This window comes from Pelophylax lessonae (assembly GCF_965119305.1).
Source record: "Pelophylax lessonae genome assembly, chromosome: 9".
Lineage (NCBI taxonomy): Eukaryota > Metazoa > Chordata > Amphibia > Anura > Ranidae > Pelophylax > Pelophylax lessonae.
The window spans coordinates 233024241-233039819 of record NC_138776.1 but is presented as its reverse complement, the minus strand read 5'-3'; the positions used below and the strand labels follow the sequence as shown (position 1 = coordinate 233039819).

The 15579-nt window shown below is 44.3% G+C and overlaps 1 protein-coding gene across 1 annotated transcript in view; it reads left to right on the top strand.

Annotated features, from left to right (window-relative positions):
• Nucleotides 1-15579, top strand: part of AIP (AHR interacting HSP90 co-chaperone) — a 55827-nt gene that overhangs the window by 21750 nt on the left and 18498 nt on the right. Inside the window, exon 3 of the mRNA XM_082269556.1 lies at nt 6903-7091. Coding sequence (XP_082125682.1) covers nt 6903-7091 — 189 coding nt within the window. The remainder of the gene's footprint in view (nt 1-6902; nt 7092-15579) is intronic.

The following is a 15579-nucleotide window of genomic DNA, read 5'->3' as shown; positions in this document are numbered from 1 at the left end:
TGTCAACTGATGCCACTGTAGACAGGATAAGCAAGATGCATATCTTAGTTACATAGTTACATAGTAGGTGAGGTTGAATAAAGACAATAGTCCATCCAGTTCAACCTGTGTAGCTGTGTGTGGCTGTACTCATCTCACATACCCCTGAATGTTCTGATCCTTGAGATGTAAGTCTAAGAGTCTTTTGAAAGCCACCATACTACCCGCAGAAACCACCTCTTGTGGTAGAGAATTCCACAATCTTGTAGCCCTAACAGTAAAGAACCCCCCACATTGCCTGTGGTTAAAACGCTTCTCCTCTAATCGCATTGTATGCCCTCGAGTCCTCATGCAATCCCTTCGAATGAACAGCTTTTTTTCTAAGCTGGGATCCCCATTAAGATATTTATAAATTGCTATCATGTCCCCCCTCAGACGTCTCTTCTCCAGGGAGAATAAATCGAGCGATTGTAGACGCTCTTCATAGTCAAGGTCCTCCAATCCCCTAATTAGTTTAGTTGCCCTTCTCTGGACTCTCTCCAGCTCCAACACATCCCTCCTGAGGACTGGCGACCAGAACTGGACAGAATACTCCAGATGCGGTCGGACCAGAGTTTTATAAAGTGGAAGGATTATAGTCTTATCTCTGGAATACATCCCTTTCTTTATGCATGCTAATATTCTGCTGGCTTTGGCAGCTGCCGCTAGACATTGCATGCTGTTGCCTAATCTATCATCAACCAAGACTCCCAGATCCTTCTCCATTTTTGATTCCCCCAAGGGTTCCCCTCCTAACGTGTATTGTGTTTTTATGTTTTTAGTCCCCAAGTGCAAAACCTTACACTTCTCCACGTTAAACCTCATTTGCCATGTCGTTGCCCACTCTGTAATTTTGTCCAGGTCATTCTGTAGGATATCTGCTTCATGCTCTGCAGTTATTGCCCTGGCCAATTTTGTGTCATCTGCAAAAACTGATAACGCACTACTGATCCCGTCCTCAATGCTGTTTATGAATAAATTGAACAAGGTTGGTCCCAGGACTGAGCCCTGGGGCACCCCGCTTACAACCTCAGACCAGTCTGAGTATGCGCTGTTTATTACCACCCTTTGGACACGCCCTTTAAGCCAATTCCGTATCCAAGAGCAAACTCTGCTGTCGATACCTGCAGACCTTATTTTATAAATTAAGCGCTTGTGGGGAACTGTATCAAACGCCTTAGCGAAATCCAAGTACACCACATCCACTGGTCTCCCCCTATCTAGCTCACAGCTTACCTCCTCGTAGAATGCTAAGAGAATGGTTTGACAAGAACGCCCATTTGTAAACCCGTGCTGATTACTGCTGATGATGTTGTTGTCTTTAGCAAACTCTACGATATAGTCCCTTATCATCCCCTCCAGAAGTTTACATACTATTGATGTCAAACTGACAGGCCTATAATTTCCCGGGATATGCCTCTGGCCCTTTTTGAATATCGGAATCACGTTAGCTTTCTTCCAATCCCCTGGTACATCTCCTGTCCTAATACTGTCAGCAAAGATCAGGAACAGTGGTCTGGATATAACCTTACTGAGTTCCTTGAGTACTCTCGGATGTACGCCATCCGGGCCTGGTGAGACAGTTGAGACAGAAATCAGAGGCGATAACCAATTAAGGACAGAAAGCCACATAGATATGGCCCAAAGTATGTCCAAAATACAAAAGGTCCCTCATAAAGAAGGCATCAGGACAACAGGCTCAGAGGACAGCAGATCGATTCCCCCGGATGGGGATAAACCAACTAGCATTGCCGGCCTTAGCACAAAAACCCTTCCCATGAAATGTAAGTGCCACCCTTTGTGCTTTTTTTTTTTTTACCTACACTTAGGTTTTTAAAGCTACAACAGCTACAAAAGGTTTTGTTTGTGTTCAAACTAGTGATCGACCGATATCGTTTTTTAAATGCCGATACCGATATTTTGGTCATCAGATATCGGTATCGGCCAATGTTTCTGGACATGTAAAAAATGTATTTATTTTATTTTTTATTTTTATTTTCACAGGTACTCCTTGTGGAGGGATCTGGGGGTCTAAAAGACCTTAAACCCCTCCTCGGCACTGAAAAGCATTCAAGCATGTTTTGAATGCTGTCAGTTTTTTGAATTAGGCGCGAGTACCCTGAAGTGATGTCATGACATCACTTCCGGGTTTTTTACATGGCTTTGATCGGGTCTTCGGCGGCCGTGCAGGTAGGATGCCCGGGTCTCCCAGTGGGACGGGAGGCCCGGGTAAGCCGTGGAAGGTGGCAGGAGGAGGGGGGACGTCCCCTCCCGCACCTTGTAATGGCAGCCGAGTGGCTTCTCGGCCGCATCGGTTGTCATTACAAGACAGCCGACCGTCGGCTATGGACGCTGGTACTGGGGTAATGCCTCTAGCTGCAGGCATCGCTCCGGTACATCGCTTTCCCGAAATATCGGCAATATCGGTAACCTCAGGGGCCAATTCTGATTATATCGGGGAAAGTGCATATCGGCCCCCGATAATCGGTCGATCCCTAGTTCAAACATGAGGCATGGCACTGCACAGATTCTTGCATGACCTCTGTCTGCAGTCTAAGAACTGGCACTTCCTGTGAAGAAACCAAATATCTCACAATCCCTGGGTCTCTCAGTCTAGTGTTCTAGGTAAACTACGAATTAGATTTGAAACCGGCACAAACAAGAAGAGCAATGAAGGGAAGAGATGTGTTTTCATCACATTAGCACTCCTACATTTGTGATGCAACATAGAGGAAAAGCTTGCCTGTAGGTACAATGAATGTATCTTAAACGTGCACCGTTGAGGAGATAATTCTCATTGGCAATAACTGATGAAGGCAACCAAGAAGGAAGATTGGGTGAGGATGGAAGCACCTGCATTGGTGACAGCATGGCGCTGGAGGTTTTTGTTTGAAAGGCAAGTCTGTCTTTATGTGCTAGTATGCGGTACATACCAACACATTTATGGCATTAACCTGCAGGGGATCGGATTTTTTTTTTTTTAACCAAGACTTTACTACCAATTTTAGTGTAAAACATATATATATATATATATATATATATATATATATATATATATATATATATATATTTAGGTCCATATATATTTGAACACAGGCACAATTTTTTTTTACAAATACATTTTCCTTTTTATTAACATATAAACAAGACAAACCGTTACAAATAAGGTACATCACCCTACACAGAAGTTATCAGTACATACAAAAAAAAAAAAAAAAAAAAGGAGTACATTATATCTTGCTCCTGTCATCATGAGACAGGAGACATTGGCACACCTATTGCATCAATCCAGGCCGACCAAACTTTATCAAATTTCTTAGGACAGTTCCTACTATCGTACATGAAGCGATAGAATGGAAGCGTCTTAGTAACAGCGACTATCCAGGTTGTCCGGGTGGGAGGCTCAGTTAACTTTCACCGCAGAAGGATTTCTCTCCTAGCATAAAATAAAGCATAGGTGATACACAATTTAGCATGTTTATCCCCAAACACTTCTGTAAGATTGTTCAATAAAGTTACCCTTGGGTCCAATGGGACCGTGGTATCAAAAATTTCCCCTAGAGTGTCCGTCACCGCTTTCCAAAAGGATGCAAGCTCAGGACACGACCAAACAACGTGAAAAAAGGTGCCAATATCACGCCCACATCGGGTACAAGAGAGGTCAGTCATAGGGTATATTCTGGCAAGGCGTTGAGGCGTATAATATGCTCTATGTAAAAATTTAAGTTGTATAAATCTGTCCCTAGCCGATATCATTGAGGGGATGTAGTTACTAACCGAGTCCTCCCATTCCTCTACAGTCAAATCCGAAATATCCCCCTTCCATTTATTATAAATTTTCTCAAGAGACTGACTATAGTCCATCGATAACAGCAAGTATATAGAAGAAAGGGGCTTACCTATGACCTTAAAGGTCAGCATTCGACAGGCACAATGTTAGTTTTTTTTTTTTTTCTTCTCAGGTATTTGCCAAAATGTATTCAAGCTATAGTTCTATAATGGATATGGGCTGAAAGTGCACGCTCTCAAGTTTTTTTTTTTTTGAGGTTATGTTCATCCAAATTGGAGGAAGGGTTTAGGAATTACAGGTCTTAAGAAAAGCCAACCCCCCCTTTTCTTTAAGGGACCAAAAGTAATTGGACAATTGAATCAAAAGCTGTTTCATGGCTAGGTGTGGGCTACTCCTTCATTATTTCTTCATCAATTAAGCTGGTAAAAGATCTGGAGTTGATTCTAAGTGCAATTCTCTTTTGCTGTGAACCTACATTGTGCGTTCAAGGGAGCTGTCAATGCAAGTGTAACAGACCATTGTAAGGCTTCAAAAAGGAAACAAATCCATCAGAGATAGGGCAGCAACATTAGGCGTTGCCAAATCAACAGTTTGGTACATTCTGAGGAAATAAGAACGCACTGGTGAGCTAAGCAACATAAAAAGGCCTGGATGGCCATGGAAGACAACAGTGGTGGATGATCGCAGGATCCTCTCTATGGTAAAGAAAAACCCATTCACAACATCCAGACAAGTGAAGGACACTCTCCGGGAGGTGGGTGTATTATTTTCAAAGTCTACAATTGTGAAGACTTCACAAGAGCAAATCAGAGGGTTCACAACAAGATGCAAACCCCATCCATAAGCCTGAAGAATAGAAAAGCCAGCTAAGACTTTGCCAAAAAAAAAAACATCTAAAAAACCAGGCCAGTTCTGGAAAAGCATTCTTTGGATGGATAAAACTAAGATTAATCTGTACCAGAATGACAGGAAGAAAAAGTGTGGAGAAGGCTTGGAACAGCTCATGTACCAAAGCACACAACTTCATCTGTAAAACATGGTGGAGGCAGTCTAATGGCATGGGCATGCATGGCTTCCAGTGGTACTGGGTCATTGGTGTTTATTGATGATGTAACCTAAGCAGCTAAATGAATTCTGCAGTGTATAGAGATACTGTATATTGTCATCAAGGTTGATTGGATGGCGCTTCACAGTACAGATAAACAATGATCCAAAACACACTGCAAAAGCAACCCAGGAGCTTTTTAAGGAAAAGAAGTGTAATATTCTGCAATGGCACAAACACCTGGTTTCAACCCAATTGAGCATGCATTTAATTTGCTGAAGGCAAAACTAAAGGCAGAAAGACCACAAAAAAAAAAAACAACGACTGAAGACTGCTGCAGTAAGAGCCTGGCAAAGCATCAGAAAGAAGGAAACCCAGTCCTTGGTAATGTCCATGGGTTCCAGACTTCAGGCAGTCATTGCCAGTAAGGTCCCTTTCACACGGGCTTTCCGATCATGTCCGTCTGTCAGTTTTTCAGGCTGGTCTGATTGGACGCTCCATGCACCCCTATGGGGCAGCAGATGTCAGCGGTGACCTATGCGCTGATACCCGCTGCTATCCGATCCTGTCTGTGAAATCCAGACGGCTGGTAACCCTATTTTCCATCCGTCTGGAGGATCAGGTGGAAACGGACAGGAGAGGAGAGCGGGGCTCTGACAGGTCCGTCTCAGCACAGTTAACGGAGATGGACCTTTCATCCGCCTGCTCAGCAAGCATCAGCGGATCAAGCAAAGCTGAGTTCGCTGGATGGAAAGCCCGTGTGAAAGGACCCTAATGGATTCTCAACTAAATAATAAAAATGAACATTTTATTTATGATTTTTTTCATTTATCCAATTACATTTGAGCCCCTAAAAATGGGGGGCTGCGTGAAAAAATGGTTGCAATTCCTAAAATTTTACATGATATTTATGTTCAACCATTTGAATTAAAGCTGAAAGTCTTGCACTTCAAATTAATTTGGATTGTTTCATTTAAATTTTATTCTGGTGGCATACAGAGCCAAAAGTATGAAGATTGTGCCTAGGTCCCACTTATATGTGGACCTAATGCCTCGTTTCCACTGAGCAGAACGGTTCGGGTCGGTACAGTTTGGAAGGGTTAGAATGGTCCGGTCTATTCAGGTGAGCGTTTCCACTGCAAGTCGGACCGCCAGGGGCCATGCGGGGTTTACACCAAATGTGGTGTTTGTTTTGCGCTTTCGTTTGACGTGAGTATGGAAGTTTTCCTGTCCGCCAATTCGTGGAATTTATCGTGTGACGCCAGTAGCTCCGCCCTAACCATGCCGTACCATTTCCTATGGCCCTACATCTGAAGGAGGACCAGGAATGGTGCGGTTTGGTTCGGTTGTGGGCCACTTTCTTAATGGAAACACTCAAAATAGCGTACCGTACCGAAACCGACCCGAACCAATCTGCTCAGTGGAAACTAGGCATTACTGTATTTATATATGTGTTTGTGTTCAGCGATTTTAGATGTGTTCTGATCTAAAGAAGGGCGTGAGCTTGTAAGCCCGAAACTGTAATTATGGAATACTTTTGATATGTATGACATTTCGTTCAATAAATTTTATCTGCAGCAGTCATCCTTTTGATATATATATATCTATATATATATATATATATATATATATATATATATCTATATATATATATATATCTTAATAACTATATATGAGTGTGTATATGTGTATTTGGTGGGCTGTTAATTTTTTTTTATTAGAGCAATAATTTGTCAGGTGGGTAGGTACATAAAGAGCATCACACACCCAGTTCGCTACTAGAAAATCATTAGCTGAAGAGCTAACTACTAAATATCAAATACTGAATCCCTTGAAAGAAAGCTTAGGTTGGTTGCTATAATTGAATGCCAGAATTTCAACTCTTGGTCTATGTTGGATCCTTTAATTCATCACCAATCTTTTACAGCTTTCTGTAAGCAGGTGCTTGTTATTGTATTTATGCTGTAGTAGTTAATAAGTAGCACATACAAATGAGTTAGGATGGTTTTAATGCTTTCATACATCTGATAAATGTCTTTTGTCGTTCAGCTTGTACTAGATTACCCACAAGTGTCCCGTAGTCTGCGTCGAATCGCAGAAGGACAGGATCCTCGTGAAGGTCAGAGACATTGCTGCGGAGGGATAGCGCAACTTCATGACCATTCCCTTGGATACATGGATTTGGACACATTGCAGAAAGAGCCTCAGCCCTTAATATTTGTCATCACAATGTTAAAGGTAGGACAGTTTCCTTAACTTCAAGAAATCTTTTAGTAATCGTATACAAAAGTTACCACATGGTCATGTACCACATAAGAATGTACACTTACATAAATATAGTAAAACCTTGGATTGCAAGTGACTTGTCCTGCAAGTGTTTTACAAGAGGTCTTGCTATATGAGTAGCGTCACGTCACAAGAGGTCTTGCAATACGAGTATAAAACAGAAGAGAAATTTCCTTTGAGCTCCGTTAAGCATAAGCATTTTTTTTTCACTAACCCTCCTTAAAGTCGATGGGCACAAGTTGGATAGAAGTCCCCTTGAAGTGGTACAGTAAAATTTTCTAAAGTCGGAGCGACTTCAGTAGTGTGAATTATGTTTAGCACCCTCCTAGATAGGTGCTAGAGAGTGAGTATAGGTTTTGGCTCTGTCTGCCTATCAGAGGAGCAGCGGGTAAATTCTATATTGCACTCTGCTTAACAGGGAGCAGGATCTGTGAGTTAGGTCTGCTCAATGTGCACAGTGTGCGATTCATGTGGTCTGAGGGAGTATCCCCACTGATCCAATAGGGAGGCACACTGACCAGTGAAGGAAACCTGACCAATGGACAAACAGGCTTTGATACAGCCCCAGTGATTGGCACAGACTGCGGTCTCTGTGCATTGTGGGGTGTAGTATAAAAAGTGTGCTCAAGGTCTTTGGCTGGTGTGCAGATCACGTGACCTTCCAACTTCTCCCACACTCCAGAAAAATAGGACACCTTAACAAGTGTATCAAATATGTTTAACCGGTTCCTGACCAGCCGCCGCAGTATATACTGCGGCAGGCTGGCTTCTACAGGCAAATTGCCGTACGTGTACGGCGCTCGCCTGAAGGCCACTAGGCCTTCATTTAGCAGAATGTGAAAAATATTGTGTTTTTTTTTCAAAATTGTCGCTTTTTTTTGTTTATCGCACAGGTGATCAAATACCACCAAAAGAAAGCTCTATTTGTGGGGAAAAAAGGACGTAAATTTTGTTTAGGTACAGCGTTGCACGACCGCGCAATCGTCAGTTAAAGTAACACAGTGCGGAATCACAAAATAGGGCCTGGTCAGGAAGGGGGCAAAGTGGTTAAAAGCCCCCAGAGCTGAATGTGCTCACTGCTCAAAATGTATTTCAGTGCTGGTCCAAAAGTAGCTCAAATTACTCATAACTCAAACAGAGGGTAATATTGGAGAGGCAAACAAAGAGAAAGGAAACTTTCCATAGTGAAATACCATTTCACTATTACCAGCTGCTCCCTCTCTGTTCCCTTTCCTATTTTAGCAATTAACCGTAATTAGCTAACCTCACCATTTTTTTTTTGGACCAGGTACATAATTTTTACAGATGTAATAAAAAGTACTAAATTCGGGATAAAATGTGTACGTTGTGTCCACAGCAACAGTGGTTGTAAAAAAAAAAGTTAATTGACGGACACAGCTTCTTATCTTCTTGACCATTGGGTCATACTGCCCCCTACAAGAGTAGGACACTAGGCAGGAAAAAGCTTGACTATTCCTATGGAGCAGTCCCAGGGGGTATACTCCCACTCTCAGCTATAGGCATTCATTTTTATTACAAGCAATATCAGAAGAAAACCAACTTCACAGAGGGGTGGATGCTTTGTCCATCAACGAAAAAATGGATTTTACGGTAAGTAAAAAAAAAATATATATATTTTAGTCAATGAGAGCTTTCTTATGTAGCCCTGCCCCCTTGAGGGTGGCTGGATTTCCCACCTTTTCGAGTCCCCTGGGTTACCGATAGCAACTGCAGGCAGAATCTTAACACTTTACTTTCTGGCTCAGTCAATGAACAGTCTAGGGGTTGTTGTTTTATTTTATATGGGGATGGGAGAAGGGAAGAGTGGGATACTCCCAACACTTGAACTATTCACAATGCTGAGGACTTCTATCTGAGTATGCTGCAAGGCCGCAGCTTCATCCTGCCACTAGATGAATCCGAGGTAATATTCTTTAGCACTTATCTTCAGGGCATTCGCCTAGTACCCCTTTTCTACTCACCAGCTGACATCCGTCCTCTGACTACTCTACTCCGGAGTGGCCCCCTTCCTGGTCAGGCCCTTAGACACGATCCCCGGTACTCACGATACTGCTTTCCAGGTTCTCCAGTGCCTCAACTCCTCTTAGTCAGCTCTCCTGGACCTCTGGGTTCAGCTCCACACTTCTGGCTCACCAGGCTGACTGCCTGTGACCATACACCAACCACTGCAGAGGAGGAGGCAGCCGCCACCCTTCTTCCGGGACTCTGCTCACCAGTCAAAGACCTTAAGCACATGTGCTCCTGGCTTTTTATACTACACCCCACAATGCACCGAGACAGCAGTCTGTGCCAATTACTGGGGCTGTATCAAAGCCTGTTTGGTCAGGTTTCCTTCACTGTTCAATGTGCCTCCCTATTGGATCAGTGGGGACACTCCCTCACACACGGAGCACATTGAGCAGACCTAACTCGCAAATCCTGCTCCCTGTTAAGCAGAGTGCAATATAGAATTTACCCGCGGCTCCTCTGATAGGCAGACAGAGCCAAAACCATTACTCACTCTCTAGCACCTATCTAGGAGGGTGCTACACATAATTCACACTACTGAAGTCGCTCCAACTTTAGAAAAGTTTACTGTACCACTTCAAGGGGACTTCTATCCAACTTGTGCCCATAGACTTTAAGGAGGGTTTGTGAAAAAAAAAATGCTTATGCTCAACTGAGCTCAAAGAAGCTCAATAAAAATGTGCACAAGAGCACAATAAAGAAAAAGCTTCTTAAAGCTGAGATAAACATTACAGGAAGATTACCCAGGCATTCCCTGAAGTTGTCTCGAATTTACATTGCTATAATCTTTTGGACTGAAGGACTTATAATGGTTGTGGAACTAATTATCCGAGTTTTCATTATTTCTTATGGGAAAATTTGCTTTGATATACGAGTGCTTTGTATTACAAGCATGTTTCCGGAACAAATTATACTTGCAATCCAAGGTTTTACTGTACTATGATTGTCTTACCTGTTTTGTTGTAACTGTTAAAGCAGTTGCCTGCGTCCCACCCAGCACGTCTTCTGTATATCTATTTTGAAAATTTCAATAAAATATTTCTCTTTCGTTCATTGATGGACACAGCTCCTGGTCTTCTTAACCATTGGGTTATACTGCCCCCTACAGGAGTAGGAGACTAGGCAGAAAAAAAATTCTGGCTATGCCTATGGGCTGTCCCATGGGGTATACTCCCTCTCTCTGCTATAGATACTCAGTGTTTTTCTGCCTAGTCAGGAGTAAGGACCTACTTCCTTGCCAGGATCTCTGGTCCCTGCAATTTTTTTCTTTTTAGATAGATTTTTTTCCTGTGAGATCTACAATCAACTGCCGGACTGGGCGACAGGCTGGATAATCTAGATCCAGTGTTCACCCCCAGTCTGTCCAGCCAGTGCGTGCAGACCTCAGCTCCGCGATAGGTCATCTGCAACTTAGCCCCACCAGACAGGGGCTGGTCTGCAAGTTAAAAGCGTTGTGAGGTAGCATACATCCGGGTCTCGGCCCGAGTCACAGCATTCCTCCTGGCTGACAGCCTCCCCATTTCGATGGAGAGGAGGTTTTGTCTGGAGCAGTGGCCGTCTGGTTCCTGGTATGGTAAGTAACTGTACCCCCTTTTCCCCATGGAGGGTTTTGGGGTGGTCATGGTTCCCCTCCTTGGGACGGTTGGACCCAACCCCAGGGTTCCCCTCGATCCCATTAGGCACCCCCCTCATTGGCCTGGTGGTCCCTGTGGGCCATCTCACCCCCCTCCCCCCATCCTTCACTTGTGCTGGGGCTGTGGGGTGGCCTGGTCTACCTCCTGGGGTGGGTGCAGGGTGCTGTGCTGGCTATGGGGGCGAGTGGTGCCGTCAGCGACCGGGTGTGGGGGGTTGTACTTGGTGGGGGCTCCTGCCAGAGGCCCCCCTCCCAGCCTGTCCCATTTTCTGAGGCCTGGGGCTCTGGGAGCCGCGTGGTGCCGCCATTTTGCTGTAGTCTGTGCTCAATGTATAGCGGCCATGTTTGTGTAGTCCGGTGGCCATTTTGCAGTGGTTTGCCATTGAAAAGTGGAGCCCCAATGGGTGGCAATTTCGGTGATGGGAGTCCCTCCTCATCCCCCGGTGCTGACTTCTGGATATTTTCACTTCCTGATCACAGCACATGGAGTGCAGATTATCCTGGTGGCTGCAGGTGCCTGTTTCTGCTGGCTGGGGAGTCTGGTGGGGTCCTCTCCCTCTCTACTTACTGAGGATCGATTAGGCGCTCTGTTACTGGCAACCGTGTGGTGCTGCCAGAGCGGTGGGAGTGTCCCTTTAGCAGTGTTTTTTACACCTTTTTTGTGGTGTCCCCCCCCCCCCCCATTGACTCATGGAGTCTTTTGAGCACATTTCCCACCTGATCCCCTCTGAGGCTGCGGGGTCCTCCGGGTCCAAACAATCCATTGATGCGCTGTAGGTGGTCCTGGAGTTCTTTGTGTCTCCGGTGGAGGTGATTTTTGGGCGACAGGCTAGCAAAAAGCACCACATCCCCCCCCCCCCCCGCCTTCCCCTGCCTCATCTGTCTCCTCAGATCCTGAATCTGATTCGGCCACCGCAGGTGTGGATCACTCTGCTGGGTCTGCAACCAGGCGCTCTAAGTTCTCAGATAGTGAGGATGATTCCTCCACTCCTGTAGCCGCTGGTGGATGCACTGATTGAATCTGTGCCAGAGCAGCAAAGGTGTTTCCTTTCCCCACCTATTTTGACAGAATTGTCGCTAAAGAGTGGGAACAGCTAAAACATCCCCTTGTGGTCCCTAAGCGATTTTGCTATGTGGTACCCCTATGAGGTGTCCCTTCTTAAAAAGTGGACTATTCCACCGGTGGTGGACCCTCCAGTCTCTAGGTTGAACAAGACAACCATGATTCCGGTTAAAGAGTCCCCGGCTTTTAAGAACCTGGCTCACAGGAAGGAGGAGACTGTGGCCCGCAATATATACACTGTGCCTGGTTCGGGACTGAGGCCGGTATTTACCATTGCACTGGTGTCGCAAACTCTGACCGAGTGGACTAAACTTTTACGCAGTGACCTGAAGGGGGAGCAGCTCCCCCCTGCCTTTGCTGAGCTGGCAGCCCAGTTGGTCCATAGGGCTGCAGTTTATCTGTGATGCCTCTTTGGACGCGGCTCCCCTAGTCGCTAGGCTGTCTATTTCAGCAGTTTTTTGGCTTAAATGCTGGTCTGTGGACCAGACTTCTAAAAAGGCCTTGACTGATCTTCCTTTTCAAGGAGATTACCTGTTTGGAGCTACCCTGGATGACATCATTAAGAGTCTCACAGGGGGGAAAAGTACCTTTCTCCTGCATGCTAGTAAGGGCAGGGACCCTTGTCGTAGACGTGGGCGATCCTTCTTTGCTCATAAGAAGTTTTTTTGTCCCTCAGAGGCGACTGACAAGGGATCAAAGCCTTTCTGGGCCTCCTCTTGTGGATCAAAGCAAACGTGGTCTGGCAAGTCGAGAGCAGGCTTCTCCAGACCTGCCGAAAATGCTCCTTTGAAGGTGCACCCCTTACCCGTATCAGGGGTGGGGGGACGTCTTCACTGGTAAGAAGATAAGGAGCTGTGTCCGTCAATGAACGAAAGTGAAAATGCGATTTTTTTTTTTTTTTTTTTTTTTTTTTTCTTACCGTAAAATCCATTTCTCATTGATGGACAAAGCATCCACCCCTCTGTGGAGTTGGTTTTCTTCTGATACTGCTTGTAATAAAAATGAATGCCTATAGCTGAGAGTGGGAGTATACCCCCTGGGACTGCTCCATAGGAATAGTCAAGCTTTTTCCTGCCTAGTGTCCTACTCTTGTAGGGGGCAGTATGACCCAATGGTCAAGAAGATAAGAAGCTGTGTCCGTCAATGAACTTTTTTTTTTTACAACCACTGTTGCTGTGGACACAACGTACACATTTTATCCCTAATTTAGTACTTTTTATTACATCTGTTAACCGGTTGCCGACCGCCGCACGACTATATACTGCGGCGGTCAGCCCCGGCCAGGCAGAGTGACGTATCGGTACGTCACTCGCCTGTCACTGACTTGCGAGCCTATCGCGGGCGGGCGCGCGCCCGCCGCGGCTCGTTCACAGACAAGTCAGTGCGTGTGACCGGCGGACTCGATGTCCGCCAGTCACACTGCGATCGCTCCTGTGAAGGGAGAAAGACAGAGCGGCTTGTGTAAACAAGCTGCCTGTCAGTTCTCCCTGTGTAAAAGTGAAGATCTGTTCGTTCTACTATGTAGAACGGTTGATCTTTGCTTTTACACCAATAGGAATGTCCCTGCACAGTTAGAATCACGCCCCTAGGACACACTTAACCCCTCCCTGTCCAATAAAGTTAACCCCTTCCCTGCCAGTGTCATTTTTGCAGTAACAGTGCATATGTATAGCACTGATTACTGCAGTAATGTCACTGGTACCCCCAAAAGTGTCAAAAATGTCAGTCAAGGGTCCGATCTGTCTGCCGCAATGTCGCAGTACCGAAAAAAAAATCGCAGATCGCCGCCATTACGCGTTAAAAAAAAAAACACCAAAAATGACAAAAATCTTTCCCTTTGTTAGTAAACGCGATAACTTTTGCGCAAACCAATCAAAATACGCTTTTTGCGATTTTTTTTTTTTTTTTTTACCAAACATATGTAGCATAAAACAAATTGGCCGAAAAATGTTAAAAAATTTTGATTTTTACTTTTTTTTTTTTGGGGAATTTCATATAAAAAAATGTGAAAAATATTGTTATTTTTTCAAAATTTACGCTCTTTTTTTGTTTATAGCGCGTGATCAAAAAATCGCACAGGTGATCAAATACCACCAAAAGAAAGCTCTGTTTGTGGGAAAAAAAGGACGTCAAATTCGTTTGGGTACAGCGTCGCACGACCGCGCAATTGTCCGTTAAAGTCACACAGTAAAAAATCGCAAAAAAAACCCTGGTCCTTTAGCAGCCAAATCCTCTGGGGCTTAAGTGGTTAAAATTATGTACCTGGTCCAAAAAAAAAATGGTGAGGGTAGCTAATTACGGTTAATTGCTAAAATAGGAAAGGGAACAGAGAGGGAGCAGCTGGTAATAGTGAAATGGTATTTCACTATGGAAAGTTTCCTTTCTCTTTGTTTGCCTCTCCAATATTACCCTCTGTTTGAGTTATGAGTAATTTGAGCTACTTTTGGACCAGCACTGAAATACATTCTGAGCAGTGAGCACATTCAGCTCTGGGGGCTTTTAACCACTTTGCCCCCTTCCTGACCAGGCCCTATTTTGTGATTCCGTACTGTGTTACTTCAACGGACGATTGCGCGGTCGTGCGACGCTGTACCTAAACAAAATTTACGTCCTTTTTTCCCCACAAATAGAGCTTTCTTTTGGTGGTATTTGATCACCTGTGCGATTTTTTTATTTTTTGTGCTATAAACAAAAAAAAAGCGACAATTTTGAAAAAAAACACAATATTTTTCACATTCTGCTAAATGAAGGCCTAGTGGCCTTCAGGCGAGCGCCGTACACGTACGCCAATTTGCCTGTAGAAGCCAGCCTGCCGCAGTATACACTGTGGCGGCTGGTCAGGAACCGGTTAAACATATTTGATACACTTGTTAAGGTGTCCTATTTTTCTGGAGTGTGGGAGAAGTTGGAAGGTCACGTGATCTGCACACTTTGAAGCACGAATATAGAATATATTACACAGAATTTTAATTCGTAGTAGGGACACAATTGGAACAGCACTGAGCACTCATTGTTGGACTTTTATGAGCAATCAGAATGCCTCATATTTTTCTCCATTAATGCAATGTGTTCTGTGATTGGAAGTCCTGTAGATCATGGAATTACCACCTACCTATCCACCTCATCAATCAAATAACGACTTGTAATGAATGCAAGGCGTTCTGTGTTTGGACAGGGTGCTTATGTTACCGGCCCAATTCACTACCTCACCCAATCAGAGAATGTTTTGCAATTATTTAGAAAATGCAAAGTGTTCTGTTAAATGGTGCCTACACCAAATAAGTGACCCCCCTGTGTTTACTATGCAGCAGGGCAGCCATTCAGGACAGGCTACAGAAGATAGTAAGGATCACTGTGGTAGTGGAGGCTACTACAGTGATTCTCCACTTCCATGGGTATTAGGCAAGTATGTAGGATGGATACTTGCATTGGTCCAGCTTGGACCAACGTAAGTATGCATCTTCCAAACCTGACTAAATATAATAATAAAAAAAAACATACCTGGAATTCAGCATTAAAAATTAGTTTGCTGTGTGTGCATTTTTTTTCTTCTGCAGTGGATAACACAGATTGACCTTAGACTTTTAGACTTTTCAGAGGAAGGGACTGATGTGAATAATATGGGGCTGTGTTCTGTAACAAGCACTGTAGCAAAGTGTCAGTGCTCTGTAAATTAGTGAAATAAATAACTCTTCATTTTTTGTTTGAAATGTTTT